The sequence below is a fragment of the Lissotriton helveticus genome, chromosome 4_1 (assembly GCF_964261635.1).
Source record: "Lissotriton helveticus chromosome 4_1, aLisHel1.1, whole genome shotgun sequence".
Classification (NCBI taxonomy): Eukaryota; Metazoa; Chordata; class Amphibia; order Caudata; family Salamandridae; genus Lissotriton; species Lissotriton helveticus.
This window is the reverse complement of record NC_136063.1, coordinates 782454326-782475417: the sequence shown is the minus strand read 5'-3', so window position 1 is coordinate 782475417 and position 21092 is coordinate 782454326. Positions and strand designations below refer to the sequence as shown.

General features: G+C 46.8%; 1 protein-coding gene across 3 annotated transcripts in view; it reads right to left on the bottom strand.

The window, feature by feature from the left end:
* OSBPL1A (oxysterol binding protein like 1A) overlaps positions 1–21092 on the bottom strand; it is a 1891697-nt gene that overhangs the window by 325074 nt on the left and 1545531 nt on the right. For all 3 annotated transcript variants that reach the window (XM_078687412.1, XM_078687413.1, XM_078687414.1), the window contains one exon: positions 5658–5784. In XM_078687412.1, the coding sequence (XP_078543538.1) occupies positions 5658–5784 (127 nt within the window). The remainder of the gene's footprint in view (positions 1–5657; positions 5785–21092) is intronic.

Sequence of the window (21092 nt, the reverse complement as noted above, 5' to 3'; positions counted from 1 at the left end):
CTGTAAATGTCCTTCCACTGGGCTACTTCTACCATCCACATTCCGAACTAGGAATAAACACAAAGGGCCAGGGTTCCCCATTAGTTGCCCCCTTAAGTAGTACTCTTCCATTAAGTAACAGATTTGAGATTTTCAACTCGCTAGACTGTAATGATGGACTCCCTCAAGCTAAGGAGGGGGACCATGAGGAATTAAGACCTCCTAGCAATGCAATCGAACTTTGCCCTATGGCAAATATTACACCAGAGGATCCCACTCTCCTTGGGTTTGATGGTCTAGGAAAAAGTAGTACTGACCCTATTTCGTGGGGGTATCACTTCAAAGGAGGGCAAGGATGGCTTTAGATCCTCTTCTCAATCCAACAGCTCTAAACATCCATATGCATCCACCCTGGTCTCATGGAATGTGGCAGGGTTGAGAAGTAAATTAACATCCCTGGATTGGCTAGCTTTCTAGATCCCAGGGATATAATTCTTTTACAGGAAACATGGCAGGTGACCCCGGAATATAAGCAAGGATTTTTAAATTTTTATATTCCGGCTAGTCCTAATTTGCGGGGGAGACCAAAAGGAGGCCTACTAACATGGGTAAAGCAGGATAACAGGTATTCTAATTCCCACTTGGCTACTAATAGCCCAGACATTTTGCTAATCAAACTTAAATGTCTTGATTATAAAGATCTATTTGTTTTTAATATTTACTCCAGGGGACTACCAGGTGGCAAACCTACTGAAGCAGTCGACCAATTAGATGCCCTTCTACTGCTCAGAGGGTGATATTATTGTAGCTGGAGATTTTAATTGTTGTTTTGAACCTCTAGACAGTTATGATATAGACCTCACGCTGGAAGAGGATTACACCTGGAATATCCCTCAGTTGATAATACCACCTATCAAAAGATGGACAGTGCTGCAACTTAAAGTCTTATGTGTTGAGCATGGCATGCTTGCCACAAATGGAATAACAGGTTCTGATAAACAGGGCGCATCTACCTTTAACAATGGTGTATCCCATAGTCGTATAGACTATATCCTCACTAATAAAGAGGATTGGGCCAGTATCGAGGATATTCGAATAGTGGAAAGAGTAGAGAGCGATCACCACCCATTAATCCTATTATTTAGGCTATTTGAACTAACCAAAAGCGAGGGCCAATCTGATTGTGTGGAAATAGCCCTCTCAAATGATCATAGACGAGTAAGATGGGCTAATTGTGCAATGAATGAAGAAAGTATTGCTGCTACGAGGGATTTGACTCTCCAGGCTATAGAGGAACTTCAGAATAACTCCACTGTGGAGGATATTGTATCTAATACTGGCCTAATCCATGAACATTTTTTTAATCAGTTAAGATGTTTTTTTATTAAAAAGGTGGCTAAAAAACAGAGTAGGCCACTGAGGAAGGAAGACCAATGGTATGGCAAGACCTGTAGAGTAGCGTATAAGGCCCTATCAGATGCAGTTAAAACCAAAGACATAGTTAGGATTAAGACTGCCCGAGTCATGTATAAACAAACTCAATATAAAGCAAAATGTGACTGGGACGAAGAATATTGGAAGGAATTGCTGAGCTCCAGTAGCGAAAGATCAATGCGCTCCTTCTGGGATATGGTCAAATGGGGAAGGGGGGTTAAAAGGGGTGAACCTATTAATCATGTTTCACCTAATGCCTGGGTTTCTCACTATGCATCCCAGTTTGCGTCTATTGACAAAGATGGTGATGGACGTGAGGTTTTTTCTAATATAACCCAGGGTACAAATCATGTTTCCTTCACCAGAACAGATGTTATTAAGATTTTGAACAAAATCCCTAAAGCTAGAGCTCCAGGCTTAGACTCAGTCCCAGCAGACCTCTTTATGCATTACAAGGATCTTTGGGCGTCCTATATCCACTTGTTATTAAATGGCATTGCTATGCACTCACCTATACCAGAGACCTGGAAGGGTGCCGAGATCATCCCAATTTTTAAGAAGGGGGAGTGCTCGGACCCTGGAAATTACAGGCCAATTAGCCTTATAGCATGCATTCAAAAGGTGGTGGCGAGGCTGCTACTACAGCGTATCCAGGGCTGGATAGAAACTGACAATGTTTTATCGCCGCTCCAGGCCGGAATCCGTAGCCATACCAGTACGGTTGACCAAGTTTTTAGATTTGTTTTAATATACTGGCGAATAGTGTTCCTAGGGGGGGGTATGCTGTTTGCAGCCTTCGTTGATCTTAAATCAGCGTTCGATTTGGTGCCACGTGCAAAATTGTGGGCAGCCCTAAAAGATCAGGGTATGCCTTTTGGATATCCTGTCCCTTCTAATTAGACTACATGATGACAATTTCGCCCGGGTTCGTTGGAATCAGCAGGGGAGTGTAACTGACAAATTTCCTATTGCAAGGGGAGTCCGCCAAGGGTGCGTGCTAGCCCCTACACTCTTCTCACTGTACATCAACAGAGTGATCAGCTACTATGAACAGCAACCTACTGATGCACCGAAGTTGGATGGTAAGCTGATCCCCCTGTTGATGTTTGCAGATGACACGTTATTAATTTCAAAAACACAACAGGGCCTTCAGAAGGCCATTGATGTTTTTGAAGTCTTCTGCAATGACCATGGACTTGTCATTAACACAACTAAGACTAAGTTCATGGTCTTACATAAAAATAGAAACGTTAAAGGGAAAGTGGTTATGGATGGGGTCCAACTGGAACAGACACAAGTATTCACTTATTTGTGTATCACCTTATCATCCAGATTAGATTGGAGATACCACATAAACCAGCTGGTCACAAAGCATGCCCAACTATCAGGAGCACTTACTAAAGAATTGTATTTGTCACATACCAGGCCAATTACTCCGGTTTTAAAGATTTATGATGCGAAAGTGGGAGCGGCAGTCCTCTATGGAGCGGAACTGTGGGGACTTAGTAACCTAAAAAAGTTGACGGGTGCGCAAAGTAAAATCCTGCGCAATATTACAGGTCTCCCGGTTGCTACTCCGCTGATTCCTCTTCGCTACGACCTGGGAATTTATTGTCTCGAAGATATGGCCAGATACAGATCAGTTGCTTACTGGAGGAGATTATGGGTTACCCCGGAACTCTCCCAGTATGCACGAGCCTTTCTCGAGGTGAGAGATGCTGATAGGGCTCATAAAATATTATGGTTGAGGGAGGTAAAAGCTATATATTCAGCCATGGGCCTATCCCCATTGTGGGATGACCCATTAGGGAATACCTTTCCACCTAGGAAAACATTTAGAGACCTGTACTGGAACATGCTTGAGGTAAAAAGATTTGGCCGCTGTATTGAACTATCATTTACGGCTGAATTTCTTGGATTGAAACACTCTCCAGCTTATGAGGGTTATTGGGATTGGATTACCATCCCGGGGGACAGGAAGAAATACCATCAGTTCAGGGTGGGGACACTACCACTCAATACCTTCACTGCGAGGTGGCGCGGGGGGTCAAGGCTTGGTCTGCCCCTTTTGCCCCACCCAGCGGGAAGATTTCGGGCACATCCTGTTTGCCTGCCCTGAATATAAGGTCCCTGGATTATCCTGGATAAAACCCATTTGTGTTCAGTTAGGTCTCAAAACAGGTTGTGAGTCTGTCAGGATCCTTCGATCTGATAATTCCCAGGCTGTGGTTATAGCTGTCGCCAAGTTCCTTCACTGGATGTGGATCATTCGGTCCTGTAAAATGAGCTTACAGTGATATCTTAGTGGCACTTCCTTTTTCCCCAAATGTCTTTTTATGGGTTAACCTCACCTGAAATTATTGTATGTGTCTAATGATGAATTTATAAACACTTTTTTAACTACAGAAATGGTTTTAAAAAATAACTGTATAATAATGTGTTTTTAACTAGATTTAATTAACATTTGTCTATATCTATGTAATTTATGTGTTAAATTATTGTTGGATGGCCAATAACTGATGCGGTGTTTAGTGGTTGTTATTAACTGTTCATGGAGGGTAATTTTAAAATTTAAAAAAAATCTAAGTATTGAACATGACTAGTTGATTATAATTGTCTTTTATGATTTAAAAATCGAAATAAAGACTGATGATGATGTATGTCCATCCACTGCTCACTTTTCAGGTGCTACGTTTTGTTTAAACACTCTGTAAGAGTGCATGTGTTTACCAGGTGACTTACTCGCATACGTCTTCCCTCTGCTGCACTCGTGTTGCTCTTTCTCTGCCCATGTGCTACTCCCCAACTCGTTCTGTGGAGAACTCTCCCTCATATGCTGCTCCTACGCGTTGCTTTCTTGAATGCGTTTCTCTCCCAGCTCCATTTTGTCCTTTCTCCATTTACTTCATTCCTTAGTGGATGCTGTGCAGCATGGCTAAAAATACTGCATTTCACTAATGCTCCCTTTTTACACTGGTACGGACATTTAAATGAGGGCCATACTGGTAAAATACAGCCAAGTGAGAGCCATAACTAGCACACAACATGCATCTGGACACTTGTAGTACACATTTTCTAAACACAAAAAAACCCTTGCAGGTGACAACAGCAATGAAACATACACACAAGCAGCCAAACTAGCTCTATTCTGCAGCAGTGCAAGCTTCTCAGATGTGCACAGAAAACGTCATTGACATCAATTCACCATAACACCAGGGGCAGCGAAGTGACATACCATTGTTTACCCCTTCCCACCTTTAGCCCCTTAACAACTCCACTTTTGCTGCTTAGAAGCTAGAAGGACAGGGACTGACAGCTTCAGAAAGTCATGTTGTATTAGGTTTGCCCTAGTGACAAAGCTAGCTGTCTCACCAGCTTAATTGTTTCCAACAATGGTAATAAAAATATGTGCATATAAATATGTACACATACGGGGACCTTCGGTCAACACTCTTCATCAATTGGTCTGTTCAAATGTCATTCACACTTTGCTTCCGACCACAGTATTACAGCATGTGGCAATGGGTAAGCCCACCCTCTTCACAGTGAGTAATGGCATTGTGCTTTTGCACATCCACCTAAAAAGCTGCCCATTTCAGCTCTATGGCTGGCAGGTCAATCTCTGCTGGTATTTCTTCCTTTCATGTTTTTTCCTTCTTTTTTTAAATGGGTGCTTTTAACATTTACTTTTTGCAAACATACGTACAGCAGCTTTAGACTACTGCCTTTTTGAATTTTTAATACTTTCACACTTAATGCCTGTAACATATGCTCTCAAACAGATATTAACAAAATTACTGCAGTCTTAACAAGGACAGACATTGGTTTTGTGACTGGTTGTTTTTATTATGAGGTGGCACCCTCAAGCCCTTTATTCTCCCACTCCCCTCTTGAGAGCGGCAGTCTTGCATAGTGTCTCTAATGGATACAACAGAGATGGTCGTTACATCATTCGTTTGTTTCATAGGTTTGTTTGTCCCATTTTGTCATATACATTACCTGGCAGCCTTTCATAATTTTTTGTGATTAGAGTTTTAATATTTTTGTCTCATTTCAGGACTGCATGCAGTATTAAATATGCATCATTATCCCGGTTCACAAAACAGAAATGCAGGAAATGCTATTAAGAGAAACAGACCATCTTTACAAATTAAAATTTACTTTTCTATTTCTCATACTGTTTGTACCTTCTCGAGACATGCATTGTACTCAAGGCTGCAGAAATCCTGGAAAAAGTAGCATACCTGTTTAGAATTTTTTCTCTCTTCGGAATTTTTCTTGTCATTTTTTTTATATGCATCAAATGTAGCAGGGTCAACGCTATACAAACACTCTGTCCATTTTCCATAAAGTGCACAAAGTTTCTTTTTACTGCAAGAAAATTTTTATAATTGGTCATATGCAAAGGTCATAATTATTTAATCTACTGTACAAGCAATGGTTTTGCCAACAGCTAAGCATTAACAAGGTATACCTCTTTTTGAAACAAGGTTTACTTTTACATTTCAAATGTAACTTTTAAATTAGTCCACACAGAACAATTGTTAGATAAGTCCCAATGAGCGCTACACAATAAAAGTTAATTAAATGGCCACATGATGACATGATTTATGCCTGCTCTCAGTGGACATATATATGATATTCTAGAAAAACATTTCTGTAAAAATGTGCGTGGGCCAGGGAAACGCTTGGATATCACAGTAAAGCACCTCAAGATATCCATACCTTTTTGAGACCAGGCTTTCACAACCTTTTCAATGATATGAGACAACTTTTCTTTAGCAAATTGAAATAAGACGGTTCTGTGCCCTCATGGTCTTATCTCCATGTTCAACAGAATCAAGTTGATTAGAACTTATAAAAGACCTGAACCTCATCAGGGGACAGTTGTAATGCCTTCTTCTGACTAAACTGGTGAATCACTCTACATGTTTGAACAATCTCTAGAAAAAAGCGCTACATTGTGCCACAGTACCGTCTTCAGAGTATTGAAGTGGTGAGATGACCTGAGTCACAGCAACACAGCACCAATGGCATTTATTGTATTGCCATAAATCCTAATTCTACTAATTCTACACAAACAATGGAGAACTTTCTAAATCACCATTCCTTGCCATTTATTGTACCAGGAAGGAACTGAGGTTTACTGCATGTACATCGGTTTGAAATCCCATCTATTTCACACATGATCCACATAAGAAAGTGAGGATATAGGAATTACCCTCTACCAGTGATTGCAGGTACCTTCATCACCATTAACAGCAGAAATGCAATACTCGTAGCAGCCTTTTCGGCAAAGCTGGCTAGGTGGGAGGAACATACACTGTAATATGATGGTTTACATTCAAACCCAGGTCAAATATTAACAATGGAGCAGGGGGGGGAGGAGCCTAGCGACGAACGAAGATGGCCGCGTAGGCTCTCGGCTCCGCTGACCCCCACAAGTTGCTTAAATATCCTGTCAATAATTCTACTCTCATGCCCCATCCCCGGGTGGCTTAATTGATGCTGATATCGGCGGTGTGTTCCCGGCCGCTTTCCGACCCGGATTGGCGGAGTTGTGTTGTGAGGAAGTTCCTGGCCTGACGCCGTCCGCGAGCCTGGTCCGCGAGTGCTGGCCTTGTCGGGCTGCGGCGTAGCAGCAGCGGTTGGGGGATCCGGACGCGGTCCGCACTATTGCTGTGGAAGGTATCCTGTCCCAGAATTGGTGGTTCGCCCGCGGCTCTCTACGTACTACAGAGGTGCATTAATCCCGACAGCGGCTGCGAGGTGGGGGGCCTCCTTCCCGGCGACTGCCCGGCCCGCCGGATCGGAGCCCCCGCTCGAGAGGCCCCATCATTGCTCTACGTTGCACCTCCTGTTCCCGCCCGCCCTACACGAGCTTGGATCCCCGAGTGCAGCTGGCTCCGCTGTGGACACGCAGATGCTTGGAGCTGCCCGGATGGAGGCGGTGCGCGATGGAGACGGTCTGTCCTTGAGAGCCGTGATGGCCGCCATTAGAGACCTACACTCCTGTATAGCTTCTCTGTTCCACGTAACGATCGCGGATACCGTTGTAACAGGCCGATTGTGTGCGGGCCCTGGTCTGTCTGGTCCCCCTGAGTTTGCTGCTTATTCTGCGCTACGCCCGGACCTAAGTGATCTGGGCCCGTCTTGTGTCGTAGCCTTGCTGCCATCACCCCGACCACTGGGGGAAGCCGACCCTATTGTTTTAAAGCATCACCCGCCATCTTTGCAGTGTCCGTCGATGGTTGAGTTCGCAATCCTGTCCTCGTCTGGAACTATTGCTTTGAAGACCCGACGGTCTTGTTCAGTACCCTTGGATGGTGTGAGTTGTGACTCGTTGGGGACCTTGATGGTTTCGAACCTTTATTTGGTGCTGGCGAGTGTCATGGCGGCTACTGGTTGTGGAGGACCGACGGATCGGACCGAACTCGCTGCGTGGATTCGTGGGCTGACTGGGACTTTGCATTGTCCGAGGGAGGTGCTGGTACAGGCTACGGATCTTTGTATGCATGTTCGTAGGGGTCAGGGGTGATGTTGTGGATTGTGTTGGACACCTGGAACGTGTGGAGAGTTAGATATCCGCCATTTCTGTTATCGGGTGGTGAGGCGGGGTCAGGCGTCCTCCCCGGGTGCTGTTGTATTTGGATCTGTTTGCATACCGGTTGGATCAATGTCCGGGGATGTCTGTGGCGGCTGGGGGGTCGTGGGGCCGAGGGCATGTGTGTTTCTCCTCCTCCTCCACTGTTAGTTTTTTGCTTTATTTCTTTCTTCTTGTGGGTTTTCTCTTTTTCTGCTTTTTCTCTTTTGTGTTTTATTCCCTTTCTTCTTGTTTCTCTTGTCTATATTTCGGGTTCCTAATGGGCGACAGGCACGCTGCTAGGGGGGGGGGGGCCGTAGCCACATGCAGTGGGGATGGGGGAGGGGTGTTGTTGTTTTTTATTGGTTTTTGTCCCTATGGCCCTCTTTATTCTTCTTGGTTTTGGTTGCATTCCTTTTTCCCCCTTATTTTTCTTTTTCTTGTAATTTTCCTTATTCTCGTATAATCTAGATCAGACGGGGGGTTGGGTGGTGTTCCTTTTGGGTGGGTTTGGCACTTTGTGCTTATGAAGTTTGCACTGTTTCTTGGATTTTGTGTGTACGGCGTTGATATTAGTACGTAGCCATTGAATGCTCGCATATCCTGTTTCCACTTCCCACTTCTATTTCTTAGTGAGTGTTTATCCTCCTACATGGCTTTTTCCAAATAAAATTTGCTTTATTGTATGACACTGGATCCTCTCTTCCTGTTGTAAAGTGTGCCCTTTCACGTCCTGCTATATAGTGGTTATGTTTGCACATGAATCCTGAAGTGGTTTGTCGACTGGGTGGCCACAGACTAGCGTGGAATGAAGTATAGTGTTTGTGTATACTGTTTACAATGCTTTACGCACGAATCCTAACTGTTGCTGTTCCTTTGGTTGATATTATGTCGTATGGCTCGCCCTTTCGGTTGTCTGGTCTGAATATATGACTCCTCTTTAACCTCATAAAATGAAACCTACGTGATTCTTCTTATGTCTGCTGCTAATATATCGTAGCGCTATTGTTTTTAGCTTTCCGCTTACTGCGATGACCTGTGATGTTGCTAAATGTCATAGCGGCCGGCCCGTAGTGGTTGTAGGCAGACGCTGTGTACTATGCATAAGATAAATAAAGGTTTTAAAAAACAAAAAAAAAAAACCAATGGAGCAGGGCAAGGAATTCAGCAAGATATTGGGCAAATAGCGTCTATTAGTTGAATTTCAGCCTTTCACATCCATGTGATATCTGTAAATAAATAGGTTGGCTGTCAGTGCAAGTCGAGAATTAGATCTCTATGGAATTTCTGTGATAACATTGATTGGGTGCGAATGCCACAACAAATTGGTTTCCATAAAACATCTGTGTCACAGTAAAAGATCACTGATGTAAAATGTTGCATTAATGATTCATTTATATTTTACTGGGTTCTTTCGTTATGCAACAATCTAATAAGGTTGTTTGAGATAATAAAACTTCATTGATGATGATGATGATGTCTTGTGAGTTCATGAGCAATGTAATGAGGGCATACTATGGTTTTCATAACCAATCATAACTGCAGAATTTTGGTGGAGATTTGGTTTGGGTCATAACCATAACTGTTATTCATAGACTAATACATTTTGCTAAAAAAGAAATGCAAAAGGGGTGATGAGGCTATAATCCAAAACCCTAATAGCACAGAAATTTAACAGTGATGCACAGTTCCATGACCATAACCCAATGCACATTTCACAGATGACACTACAACAGCATTATCAAAGACATGACTATTATACTAATAATTGTAAAGGCAAAATACCGCTGTGAGGAAGTAATTTCCTTAAAAAGAAGATTTAGAGAAGATGGCTGCTTCATCTACACTAGTCATATATTTCCTTATGTGCATCAATTTCAGTAGGAAAGCTGCAGTACGTCTGTACATCAACATGCATGACCTACACAGAAGCAAATACAAAAAGAGCTGATGGACAGAATGCAGAACAATGTCATACATTGACCCCAGTACAGATATCTGGGCCTAAATCCATCGTTTTTTTGCTCACCATGCCATTCCAGTTTGGACCCAGCCATATGCAAATCAGTCTTGACCCTGTGCCCAATGAGAACAGTCCAGCCCAAACTGCCAGGCCAGGCCCTCCCTGGACTGGAAACAAGAATCCTAGGACCGGCTTTGGGCTTTCACCCCTCATCAGCCAGGGTGGCTTGACTCCAGTGACATGGAGAGCACGGGATCCACGTCTGGCATACCCGTCCCACTCGGGGTGACATTGATGGACAGGTCAGGTCTCTCCCATCAATTTCCCCTGTAACAGGACCTAGCATCCCTCTATATCAGCCTCACTATACACATTAGAAAGGTCCTCCCGGGGCTATCCAAGTCGCCACCCCCGGCGCATGAGGAGTAGGTTGCAGAATATAGTTGCCCTCGTCAATTTTTTGCCATTTTTTGGGTCTCTGCCCCATAATGTGCGTTTCCTGCAAACAGGCTAATTGCATCCCCCGACATTTGAGGAATCAATGGACATTTTACCTCTTCGTATAATCCCCAAGACCCCGAACATTCCAGGTAAGAATATGTGTTGACTCCGCCCAAATGGGGTTGAAACCTCAACCCGCCTCCCGGTCCATCCCAAATCAAATAGGTTCGCCCGTCCAAGCACCCCGGACTGACAGTAAATGAACAACCTAACACACTGCCCATCCAAGTATTTTGTCCCTGTGAGAACCCACAGCCTAACTCCACCCCCTGCCCAACTGTAACCTACCACAAATGTGGAGAGGGCTCTGGACTACCCCGCCATAGCAGAAATGACTGTATAGGGGCATCGACCCGTCCCCCCACCCCACAGCACTCTCAATACTGAACAATATTCCGAATAAAATACCTCTTCCGCAACTAGAGCCAGTCTCGCTCTCCTCTGTAATAAAAAGCATTTGTTAAAACAAATCAACGTTAATGCAAAAACTGAACAGCAGCCTTTGTAATGTCCCCACTCAAGAAGCAGACTCCTCTGATTGTGTCACTAATTGGTCAGCTTGGGTGTTGCTGACCAACCCGCTCAGCTCCCCAGACGGAGCTCTGGCCATGGTGCCATCTTCTTGCACCACAATACGTCCATTGCAACAAGCCTCCGTGGCCTCTGAGTCTTCATTTGCAGACATCCTCTGACTGCCTGGAGCCCCTACGTTCATGTGGGACCTAGGCCCACATTTCAAACCATTGCCACACATCCTCAGGAGAGTAAAAAAAGTGGGACTTTCTGTCTGAAATCATCTGAAGGTAGGCTGGGAACAGCCAGATGTATCGGAGTCCCATAGGGGGATGCTTATCTTTAACTTCCAGGAAGCTTTTTTGACTTGTTCTCACTTTGTGAGTGTAATTGGGGTACACTAATATTTTGTGATTCTCAAAATCAGTGTCATCAGCTTCTCAGGTCACTCTTAGCACACAGTCCCTATCCCTGTAATTGAATATGCGGGCAATAATGACTCTTAGGAGAGCTCCGGGCTTAGGAGGGGCCACAAGAGCCTGGTGCACCCACTCAATAAAGAATAGTGAGAGGCCCTCAGGTTGCAGCGTCTCCTGGACCCAACACTCTCCGTCACTGCCCCCTCTGGGAAGCCCAACAGACGTTGGGTATTCCAGCAGGATATCCCCTCAGTGTCCTCCGCCCTTGCTTCCAGCGTCATAGTCTTGGAGGTGACCGTGGCCAATTGCAGCTTGAATTTCGCCACTTCCGACTGTAGCTCCAGAATGGAACCCTCTGCAACCTGGACCTCATCGAATACTTTTTGCAGGTCCGTATGAAGATTTACCTCTAGGGCCTCGGTCTTGATTTTGCCATCTAATGCCCCCTCCGGGATCCCTGGATAGCTGCTAGGAGTTCCGTCCTCAAGGGTTCATCAGCAGAGTTGTCCAATAGCAGGTCACTTTGTGCCACCCCAAGCCGGGTGGAGTGCTGAGCGAAAGTCCTTAATGTGGTATATTGCTCCATAGTGTTCCCTTGGGGGGGCCCCACTTGCCTAATCTTGCCCATGAGGTAGTGCTACAGTGCTGTGGTATCAGGTATCAAGCATAGGGACAAGATTCTCAGTGTTAGGTCCGGACAGTCTTTTGCAAACCTTCACCTGGGCCCTACCCTTCTGGCTGGTCCAGGACAATGTATGTGGTGTCTGTACTCTAGATCTATTGGCTACCCAACTGTAATCTTACAGCTGGTCCCAGGGATCTCCTCCAGGCAGGGCACTTATCTGAGGGTTCAAGAAGGCCCCACATCTGGCAGTGCTGGTCCTCCACTGATCGCAGCCACGTCTCCACGCTACCCTGAAGAGTAGATCCACAGCCGAAATAACCAGCAAGTAGGGCGCTCCGCATCATGGTATCCATCAGGGCGCAGAGTCTCATAGTCCAGGCCCCGGCGCTCTCTCTACTCCGATGTCGTGCCGGGGCCTCCTGCAGGACAGGCGTCATTGGTCTGAGGAGGCCCTCCACTTGATGCTGCTCTTATCAGGCCGCTGCTCCCCAGGGCGTTCTCAGCTTACCGGAGCCGAACCCCTCATAAGGCCCCGGCTATATCTTTTGAATTTAGGGTACAGATAAATGTTTGCTTTGTATATGTTCTGTATATTTGTATATGATGTATATGTGATATTTTGTATATAGACTGTTGATTGTTGTGCCTCCCTAGATGTCCGCTCATGTGTGTATATAAATCAACCGACATATGTTTCCAATGTTCTATTTTTGATTCGCAAGATAATTAGGTGTTTCTTGTTTGAAAATAAAAAAAGGATTGATCCCTTCAGTACCTTTTTTTGTTACTTCTTCATCTTTGGATGTCTCCTGCTCAGGTACGGGAGGGTTAAGTGGGCAGAACCCCTAACCATTTTTCTGGCCAGGGGAAAGAGGGCGGACATGCCGCATGGAGAGCGCAGCCCTCTCAGCAGTTGGTCTTCCTTCTTGCTCAGGGGAGGGGGGAATTTAGCTTTGGGGGGCAACACCACTCCCGCCGTAACAGGCTCCTTCCCGCTACAACAGTCTGGGTATCCCTGACGGCTCCAGTTACTGCAGTCCAGCCTCTCACGGCCTGCCACAGGGCCCATCCGACTCCTCCCCTTGCGCCCGGCGGATGCGGGCTGTGAATCCCAGGCCACAGTGCACAGTTACTCCTGCATATACCCACATGACATGGGGGGGGGGGGATTCATTAGTTGAACAGCAGTGCGGGGAGATCATTGTTTATGCCGGATCCTGCAGGATTTTGCAGGGCAGCCACAGAGCCACTCAGGAATGTCGGCCATCGTGCTTGGCCATGCAGCCCCCTGCATCAATTAATTATTTGTATGCCTTTAGACATAATGTTGCCTACCTTTCCTTTTGAAAATAACCAAACTAATAGCTTCAGCCTTGAAAGAAATTCTGTTAGGAGGAAACATGACTTGGCTGCTTTGACTTCTCAGCTGTTCAGCTTCTGCATTATAACATAACATCTACAATTGTACTATTGGGACAACCTCTGAAAAACAGTAAATGCAGTTAATGGACTTAACGACAAGTCTAAGACAAACATTTTACTACTGTCATAACTACTGTGGTAACCTATCTTGGAGTGTGCTCTAATCTTATTTGTTTATCTATATTGCGTCCCCAATATGGTGGGAGTCCATACCAAACACCTTAGGTAGCAAGGTGTTTTAGATTGTTAGACCACCGCATCTTTGCTCATACTACTATGTGCTTCTAATACACCCACTGCTTCTACATACTTCGCTAAACTTTATGGGGGTTTGCAACAATCTATAGTCACTGCTACTAATGCAACAGCAATACAATATAATTTAAAAGGGTTGTTACTCTATGCTGAAAAAAATGTTTAACAAAAATTACAAAGATATTGCTCAGAAATAAATTCTACACAAAATATGATGATTAAATAGTGCATATTACTTTATCTAATGCAGTTTGCATTTGATTTGAAATATCCTCAGGCTGAATGGGGGTCTCACAATCACCAGACCTTTTCCTCTTTTGAACAACAGAGTTAAATTAGTATCAATGCACCAACAACGCACAGATATCGATCAGCATGTCTCATTGGCTAATGTTGTTAAACAGTGCACTGTTTATTTCCTATCAGCAGTTCAAAGGAACTTGCCAGATTCAGACTGTTTAAGACAGTTAGCTATTTTTTTGCCATTCTTAACAAGATGTTTAAGTGCTGCGAGCTAAACATCTATAATCACTGGCAAGATGATTTTCAGTACATAACATACAGGGTCTTGAACTATAGATTATTAAGTAAAGAGTTTAATGCACTTTGGCTACCAAATAGCACTCATCAGGTAGGCCAGTAAATAGTTAGGAGTGGGATGATCAGAAAAGAACACAAATGTCTCAAAAGAATGATACATACGGAGAAGGCTTATGCAATATCTCTATACGATTTAATGTCATGATCACCTGCAATAATGACTGGAGTGGGTAGCATGGCTATGTTTTATCTGAATCAGCTTCTATCTGTATGTGTCATGTGGCTTTTAAATTCTAACTGGTAATAAAAACATTTGCAAAAAATGCAAGATCTCTTCATACTGCTCTTCTCGAGAAGATGGTGGCTCAGCAAAATATTCTTCAAGTTATGTATAAAAGAATAAGTTACTTACCATCGATAACGATGTATGTGGTATAGACATATGTTAATTGTAGATTCCTTACCTTAGAAGTTCCCCCAGGCGTCAGTTTGGATCCAGAGATTATTTCTTCAGCAGTACCCCTGCGTGCCATTAGGTGGCGTCAGTTGGCTCTGCGTCCGTCGACGACGCCGGGATGACGCATAGACGCCACCCATGCACGCTGACGTCAGTTCCTAACACGTCTTTACATGCCAGAGGCGCAGAGCCATTAAAGACACTGACCACTGGGCCATCAAAGTTTGGGCCCTGTAAGGGAGTCCCAATCCCTAGAATTCAGTTCGCAGAGCAGTGAGGATGGCTGGGGGTGCTTAACCGCATGCGCGCTAGGGGGTTTTCCCGCTGCGCGCTGGATTTTTAAAAAACCTGCGTTACGTGACAAAGCCAGCTCGTCATGCGCGTAGCACAGGTAACGCCCATGACGAGCTGGCTTTGTCATGCACACTGAAGGGGTTAAGGAATCTACAACTACCATATGTCTATAGCAGATACAATGTTACCGAAGTTAAGTAACTTGTTGAACTGATAGAGACTGTTAGTTGTAGATTCTTTACCTTCAAATAGAAACCCCAGCAATACCATCCCCGGAGGAGGGTCTGCGAACCAAGATCATACCAGAAAGTCCTGGCGAACCAACGGACAAAGTACTCGACCCCGCACTTGGTTGTACAGGCAGTAGCATCTGGTAAACACGTGCAAGGATGGCCACGTTGCTGCCAGACAGATGTCAAGGACTGGAACTCCAAGTGCTAAAGTCATGATTGCTGCCCTTGCGGAATGAGCACGCAACACCACAGAAGGGACCTACTTCGCTAAAGCATAGCATATTTTGATGCAAAGGACAACCAATCAGGAGATAGTCCATTTTTTAACAGCCCAACCTTTCTTGGCACCCACATAGCCAACGAAGAGTTGATCATCCACCCGGAAGCCTTTTGTGCAATCAAGATAAGGAGACAATGCACATTTTAGGTCCAGACGGTGGCGTGTCTCCTCCTTCTTGGAGGGATGCTGAAGTGGATAAAAGGTAGGCAGAGTGATAGATTATTCCACAAAAAAAAAAGACGTGACGACCTTAGGTAGGAAGAAACATTTGGTCTGAAGCACGACTCTATCCGGGTAGACAGATAGAAAAGGGGGCATAGAAGATAAAGCCTGCAGCTCATTCAACCTGCGAGCAGAAGTGATGGCAACAAGTAAGGCATTTTTAAGAGTCCGCAACCTGAGGGGAGAGTTATGAAGACGCTCGAAGGAAGCACACATAAGAAAAGCAAGAACCAGATTTAAAGTCCCATTGGGGCATTATGAAAGGAGATGGAGGGAACATATGAATAAGGCCCTTAAAGAATCTATTAACAATTGGAAATTTGAATAAAGAAGGCTGATCTGGCAGCCGAAAAAAAGCAGAGATGGCTGCAAGATATCCTTTAAGGGTGCCCAAAGCAGAACCTTGCTGGGTCAAAGAAAGTAAATACAAGAGAACCTCCGAAAGACGGGCCGAAAGGAGATTAACAGCCTTTGCTGGCACCATGCCAGAAATTTGTTCCATCTACAGGCGTATACCGTTTTAGCGGCGGGTTGCCTGGCTGTCCAAAAAACATCACAGACTTCGAGCGGAAGGTCGAAAGCTGTTAACTGCAGCTGCTCAATTTTCACTCAAGGAGGTGGAGACTGGACAGGTTCGGGTGAAGAATCCTCCCCTGCTGCTGCGACAGAAAATCACCCTGAAGGGGCAGTTTGATCGGAGGATCAATGGCCATGCTCAGAAGGTGAGGGTACCAGACTCTTCGTGCCCAATCCAGGGCTAGAAGAATGACTTGAGCCTGGTCGCGCGTGATCTTCTTGAGCACTCTGGGCAGAAGTGGTACAGGCTAAAAGGTGTAAACGAGGCCTAAGCTCCACTCGTGACGAAAAGCGTTGCGGAGCAAGAGCCGCCTTGGAAACGCGAATGTGCAATACAGCTGACATTGCGCTATCTCTTCGGAGGTGAACAGATCTAGCCAAGGCTCTCCCCACCTCTGAAAGAAACCTTGCGCCACCTATGGCTGGAGACGCCATTCGTGATCGACTAGGCCCAGATGGCTGAGTTTGTCTGCCCTGGCGTTCACAAAGCTCGCCAGGCGTTAAACCACAAGGGTTATGTCCAGATGTTCCAGGCATGTCCAGAGGTGGAGAGCCTCTTTTTGTCAAATCGGTTTTATTGGCATTTTTGGTTACATAGTGCATTAGAAACATCATCAATGTAAGCGCATCTACATGGGCACGTCAGTCATATAATCACAAGCACAGTATCATTTTATGCTATATTTACAATGTTTAAGTTGTGCAACTAATAAGACATGAGGTATTCGCCCAAAAGACACTGAATCATGGTGCTCCTGTCTGGATGCAGGCTCTGGGACTGACCATGAGAACCAGCACGCTGGACTCTCTCCCATCCGCGAGATTCTGGGAAGACCCTCCAGCTTGAGCTTACAAACAGATAACGTATTTATGTAGCAGAAAGAGAAAACTTTGAACTGCAGCGCCAAAACCACATTCATACTTCAACCCTCATCGTACCCCCCTCCCATCCTCCCCTCCCCCCCCAACCCCCGCCCCCCAAGCACGCACGCACCCCCGGGCCACAACTGCACTTGCACGGTTGCCTTTGTGCCCCATTGGAGCAGGAATTATACATAAACTATCTTGGCAGGAGAACTGCTTGTGGTATGCTCCCATCCTCGTGTGTGTCCCCTGAACACTCCGCGCCACCCGTGTCTCCCTCTCTGTCCGGCTGTTGTAATGTATTGAGCATTTGCTCCCAGCGTTCCGCTATGGGTTCCTTCCGGAGCCCCAGCGTTTCCTCCCTACGTATGGCGGTCCACTCTGCCCGGGCCCACGCATTGAGGGAAGAGGTCCACGCCTGTACGCAGGGCGGGTCGCGCGCCTTCCACCTCCTCCTGAGGAGGCGCTTCGCCTTCACCAGGTCCAGGAAACGGGACGACACCTTATCTTTGGGGGTTCTCCTGAAGTGATGTAAAATGTACTCGGGCCAGTCAAAGGGTATAGCGTGGCTTGTGCATCTCCTTAGCAGCTTGCTAATTGCGCTCCAGTAAGTGCCCAGCCCAGGACAGCTCCACAGAGAATGCAGGAATCCCGCCCCCAGCTCATTGCACCTGGGGCAGAACGCGTCAGTGCGACAGAAGTACTTGTTGATGAGCTCCGGCGTGAGGTAAGCCCTATGAACAATGAAAAGTTGGATCTGACAGAATCGCATGTTTCTGGGGATGCGCACCGGACTTTTAAGGACCCTTTCCTACTCCTTGTCAGTTAGCGGCCTTCCCAGGTCTAGCTCCCATTTACCTCTAAGGGGGTCTAAACTAGCTGCCGCATGTGCCTGTAACGACGCCGCAAACCAGCGAACCATGTGCTTGCCCCTTCCCATGACATGAAGGTACTGCATAGTTAAATGCTGTTTAGACTCTGTCGCTACGTCCCCCGTCTGGCATTCAATTTCGCTATCAAAGAGCGATGCAGTAAGAACACCCTCTGTTATCAGCGCCTCATATGCCACGAGTGCCCCACCTTTATAGAGATCGCCAAGTGTCTGGATGTCAGCCTCCCGCCACTCTGTGAGCATAGAGGATGTGAGCACCCCCTCACCACCAGGGGAGCCCTCCAGTGGTATAGCAGGCGCATAGGGAATCGTGCTACGTGTAAGGTACAAGGCTCTTCGGTAGCACTTATATGCCACTACCAGCAGAAGCGGGGTAGGACGCTCAGTTGCCGCTAACAGGTGGAAAAGCTTAGTTATATGTTCTAGAGAGTATGGTGGCATTGCCGTAGCTATATCTTCCCTGCCTCTATCCGCCAACCAGCGGGCGACCCATTGTAGCTGCGCAGCTAGGTAGTAGTGCTCAAAGCAAGAGGCAGCCAGTCCCCACTCTGTCCGTTGGCAGGAATAGTTTCACCAGCGCCAGCCTGTGCCTAGATGTGCCCCAGATAAAGTCCTGCAGTATCTTATTGAGCATGGAAAAGAAGGAAGCCGGGATGAATAGCGGCAGGTTAACAAAGTAGTACAGGAGGCGGGGAAGCATGACCATTTTAGCGAGGGCCACTCTGCCCATGCTTGTCAGCGGGAGCGTGGACCAAAAGCGTATCGGAGACATGAGCGCTGCAACCGCCCTCCCAAGGTTCCCGAATAGGTCAGCTGGTTGGCAGTATATCGGGATCCCCAGATACCGAAAGGTGTCTGCTTTCCATTGGACTCGTATACCCTCAAGATGGTATTCCAGGTCTGTGGATCCTTCACTGAACGCGTAAAGGCAGGATTTACCCGCGTTTACTCGGAGTCCCGAGACATCCGCCAACGTACGCAGCAGCTGGGCTAGCTGTTCCGGTATGCATCCCACATCCCTCACAAACACCAACAGCTCGTCTGCATAAAGCGATACCTGATGAACTGCGTCTCCCATCGGGATGCCTTCGCCAAGGGTTTGCCGAATTGCCACAGCCAGGGGTTAGATAGCCAGTGCTAACAGTAGCGGGGACAGGGCCACCGCCACCGAGATGTAAGGGCCCAGGGGCACCAGAACTACAGGATATTTGTATAAAAGATCAACAATTTGCAGGAATCCTATGTCAAACCCATAGCACGTTAGTACTGCCGACAGGTAACTCCACTCCAGGCAGTCGAACACCTTCTCCAGGTCTAATATCAGGCACCCTGCCCAAGGCCATTCTCACGAAGCTTCGGCCGCCACCCTAAAGTATCTCCCAAGGTTCAAGGTCGTGGATCTCGCTGGTACAAACCCATTCTGGTCAGTGTGTATTAAGTGGGGGACCACCGGTGCCAACCGTTCCGCAAGTACCTTAGCAAAGACCTTAAAGTCAACGTTAAGCATCGCCAGCGGTTTATATGAGCCCAGGGCTGTGGGGTCCCTGTCCGGTTTAGGCAGGGAAACCAGAAACGCCTGCCGCATAGAGGGGGGAAATGAGCCGTCCTCTATCGCTGTAGAGTACAACTCATGAAGTATTTGGGTCAGGACTTCCCGATATGCTTTATAGTATTCGGCAGGCAGGCCATCCGGCCCTGGTGTTTTCCCGAACGCCATAGACTGAATCGCCTCTCCAACCTCTTCCAGCGTGAGGGGGACACCAAGCGCGTCCCTCTGCTCCTCAGTGGCCACGGGTAAGTGAACAGAGTCTAGGAACCCCTCCAAAATATGCCTGGGGCCAATACCCCGAGCCCTGTACAGCTGCGTATAATGATCAGTCAAGGCTTGGTGTATTTCGCGCAGCATATACACCATCTCTCCCCTTGCCGTGCAGAGAGCTCCTATCGGGGCACCACGTCCCACCCACTGTATCATCCAGGCCAGTAGTCGGCCCACTCTCTCCGCCCTGGCGTGAGTTCTGGCCGCATGCGCTGCATAGTTGTGACATCTCAACCTCTCCAGAAGGACCGCATACCTGGCGCGAAGGTCTCCTAGCTTACGCGGCTGCCCGCCTGCACCTTCACCCTCCCGCTCGTATTGTAGGAGCTCAGCTTCCAGGCGCGCCAGAGAGGTGGAGAGCGATTTGCGTATATTCCACGTGGCCCCCATGCAATGCCCCCGGACAGCTAATTTGTGCGCATCCCACTCTACCATGGTATTACTCGCGGTCCCTTCATTGACATCAAAGTTGTCGAGGATGGCCATGCCCAGTGAGGATCGCAACTCCGCATCCTCCAGCGCAGCAGGAGACAGGGGGGCGGTCCGCCTCCCAGCTAATCTGAAACCACAGGGGGTTATGATCGGAATGTGTTCTCCCCAGATACTCTGATTTTGCATTAAGTGGGAGCAGGGACTGGGTGCCCACCATCCTATCCAACCGGACATGCAAGTCACGGACTGACGAATAGTATGAATAGACCTTGTCTAATGGGTGCTGCACGCGCCACAGGACGTGTATCTCCCAGGGGGATAGCCAATTCTGGAACGCTTGTGCATTGGACGCTACCGCTGCAGCTCGGAGGGGGGGAAGGACCGGTCCAGGTGCACATCCAGCAACATATTGAAGTCCCCGCCAAGCAGCCATGGAATGCCAGCATACGGGTGGAGGACCTGGGTCAACTGTGCTAGGAAGGAGGGTTGGTCTGTGTTCGGGGTGTAAAGGGAACCGAAGAGGACCTCCTAACTGTTCAGCTGCCCCTGCACTAGAGAATGAATATGCTACTTACCAGTATGCATCTGTTCTTGGCATGTAGGGCTGCTAACATTCATATCTTAGCATTAGATCGCCGCCTAGTGTTGGGTCCGGATGATCGCACATTGTTGTCTTGGAAGAGTCTTCGAAGTATCCTGAGATAGGTGGCTCCTCCCCTGGACTACAGTGCGCATGGGCATCGGCTCCATCCTCAGATTGTTTTTCGCCATTGTGGCAGAAGATGGAGT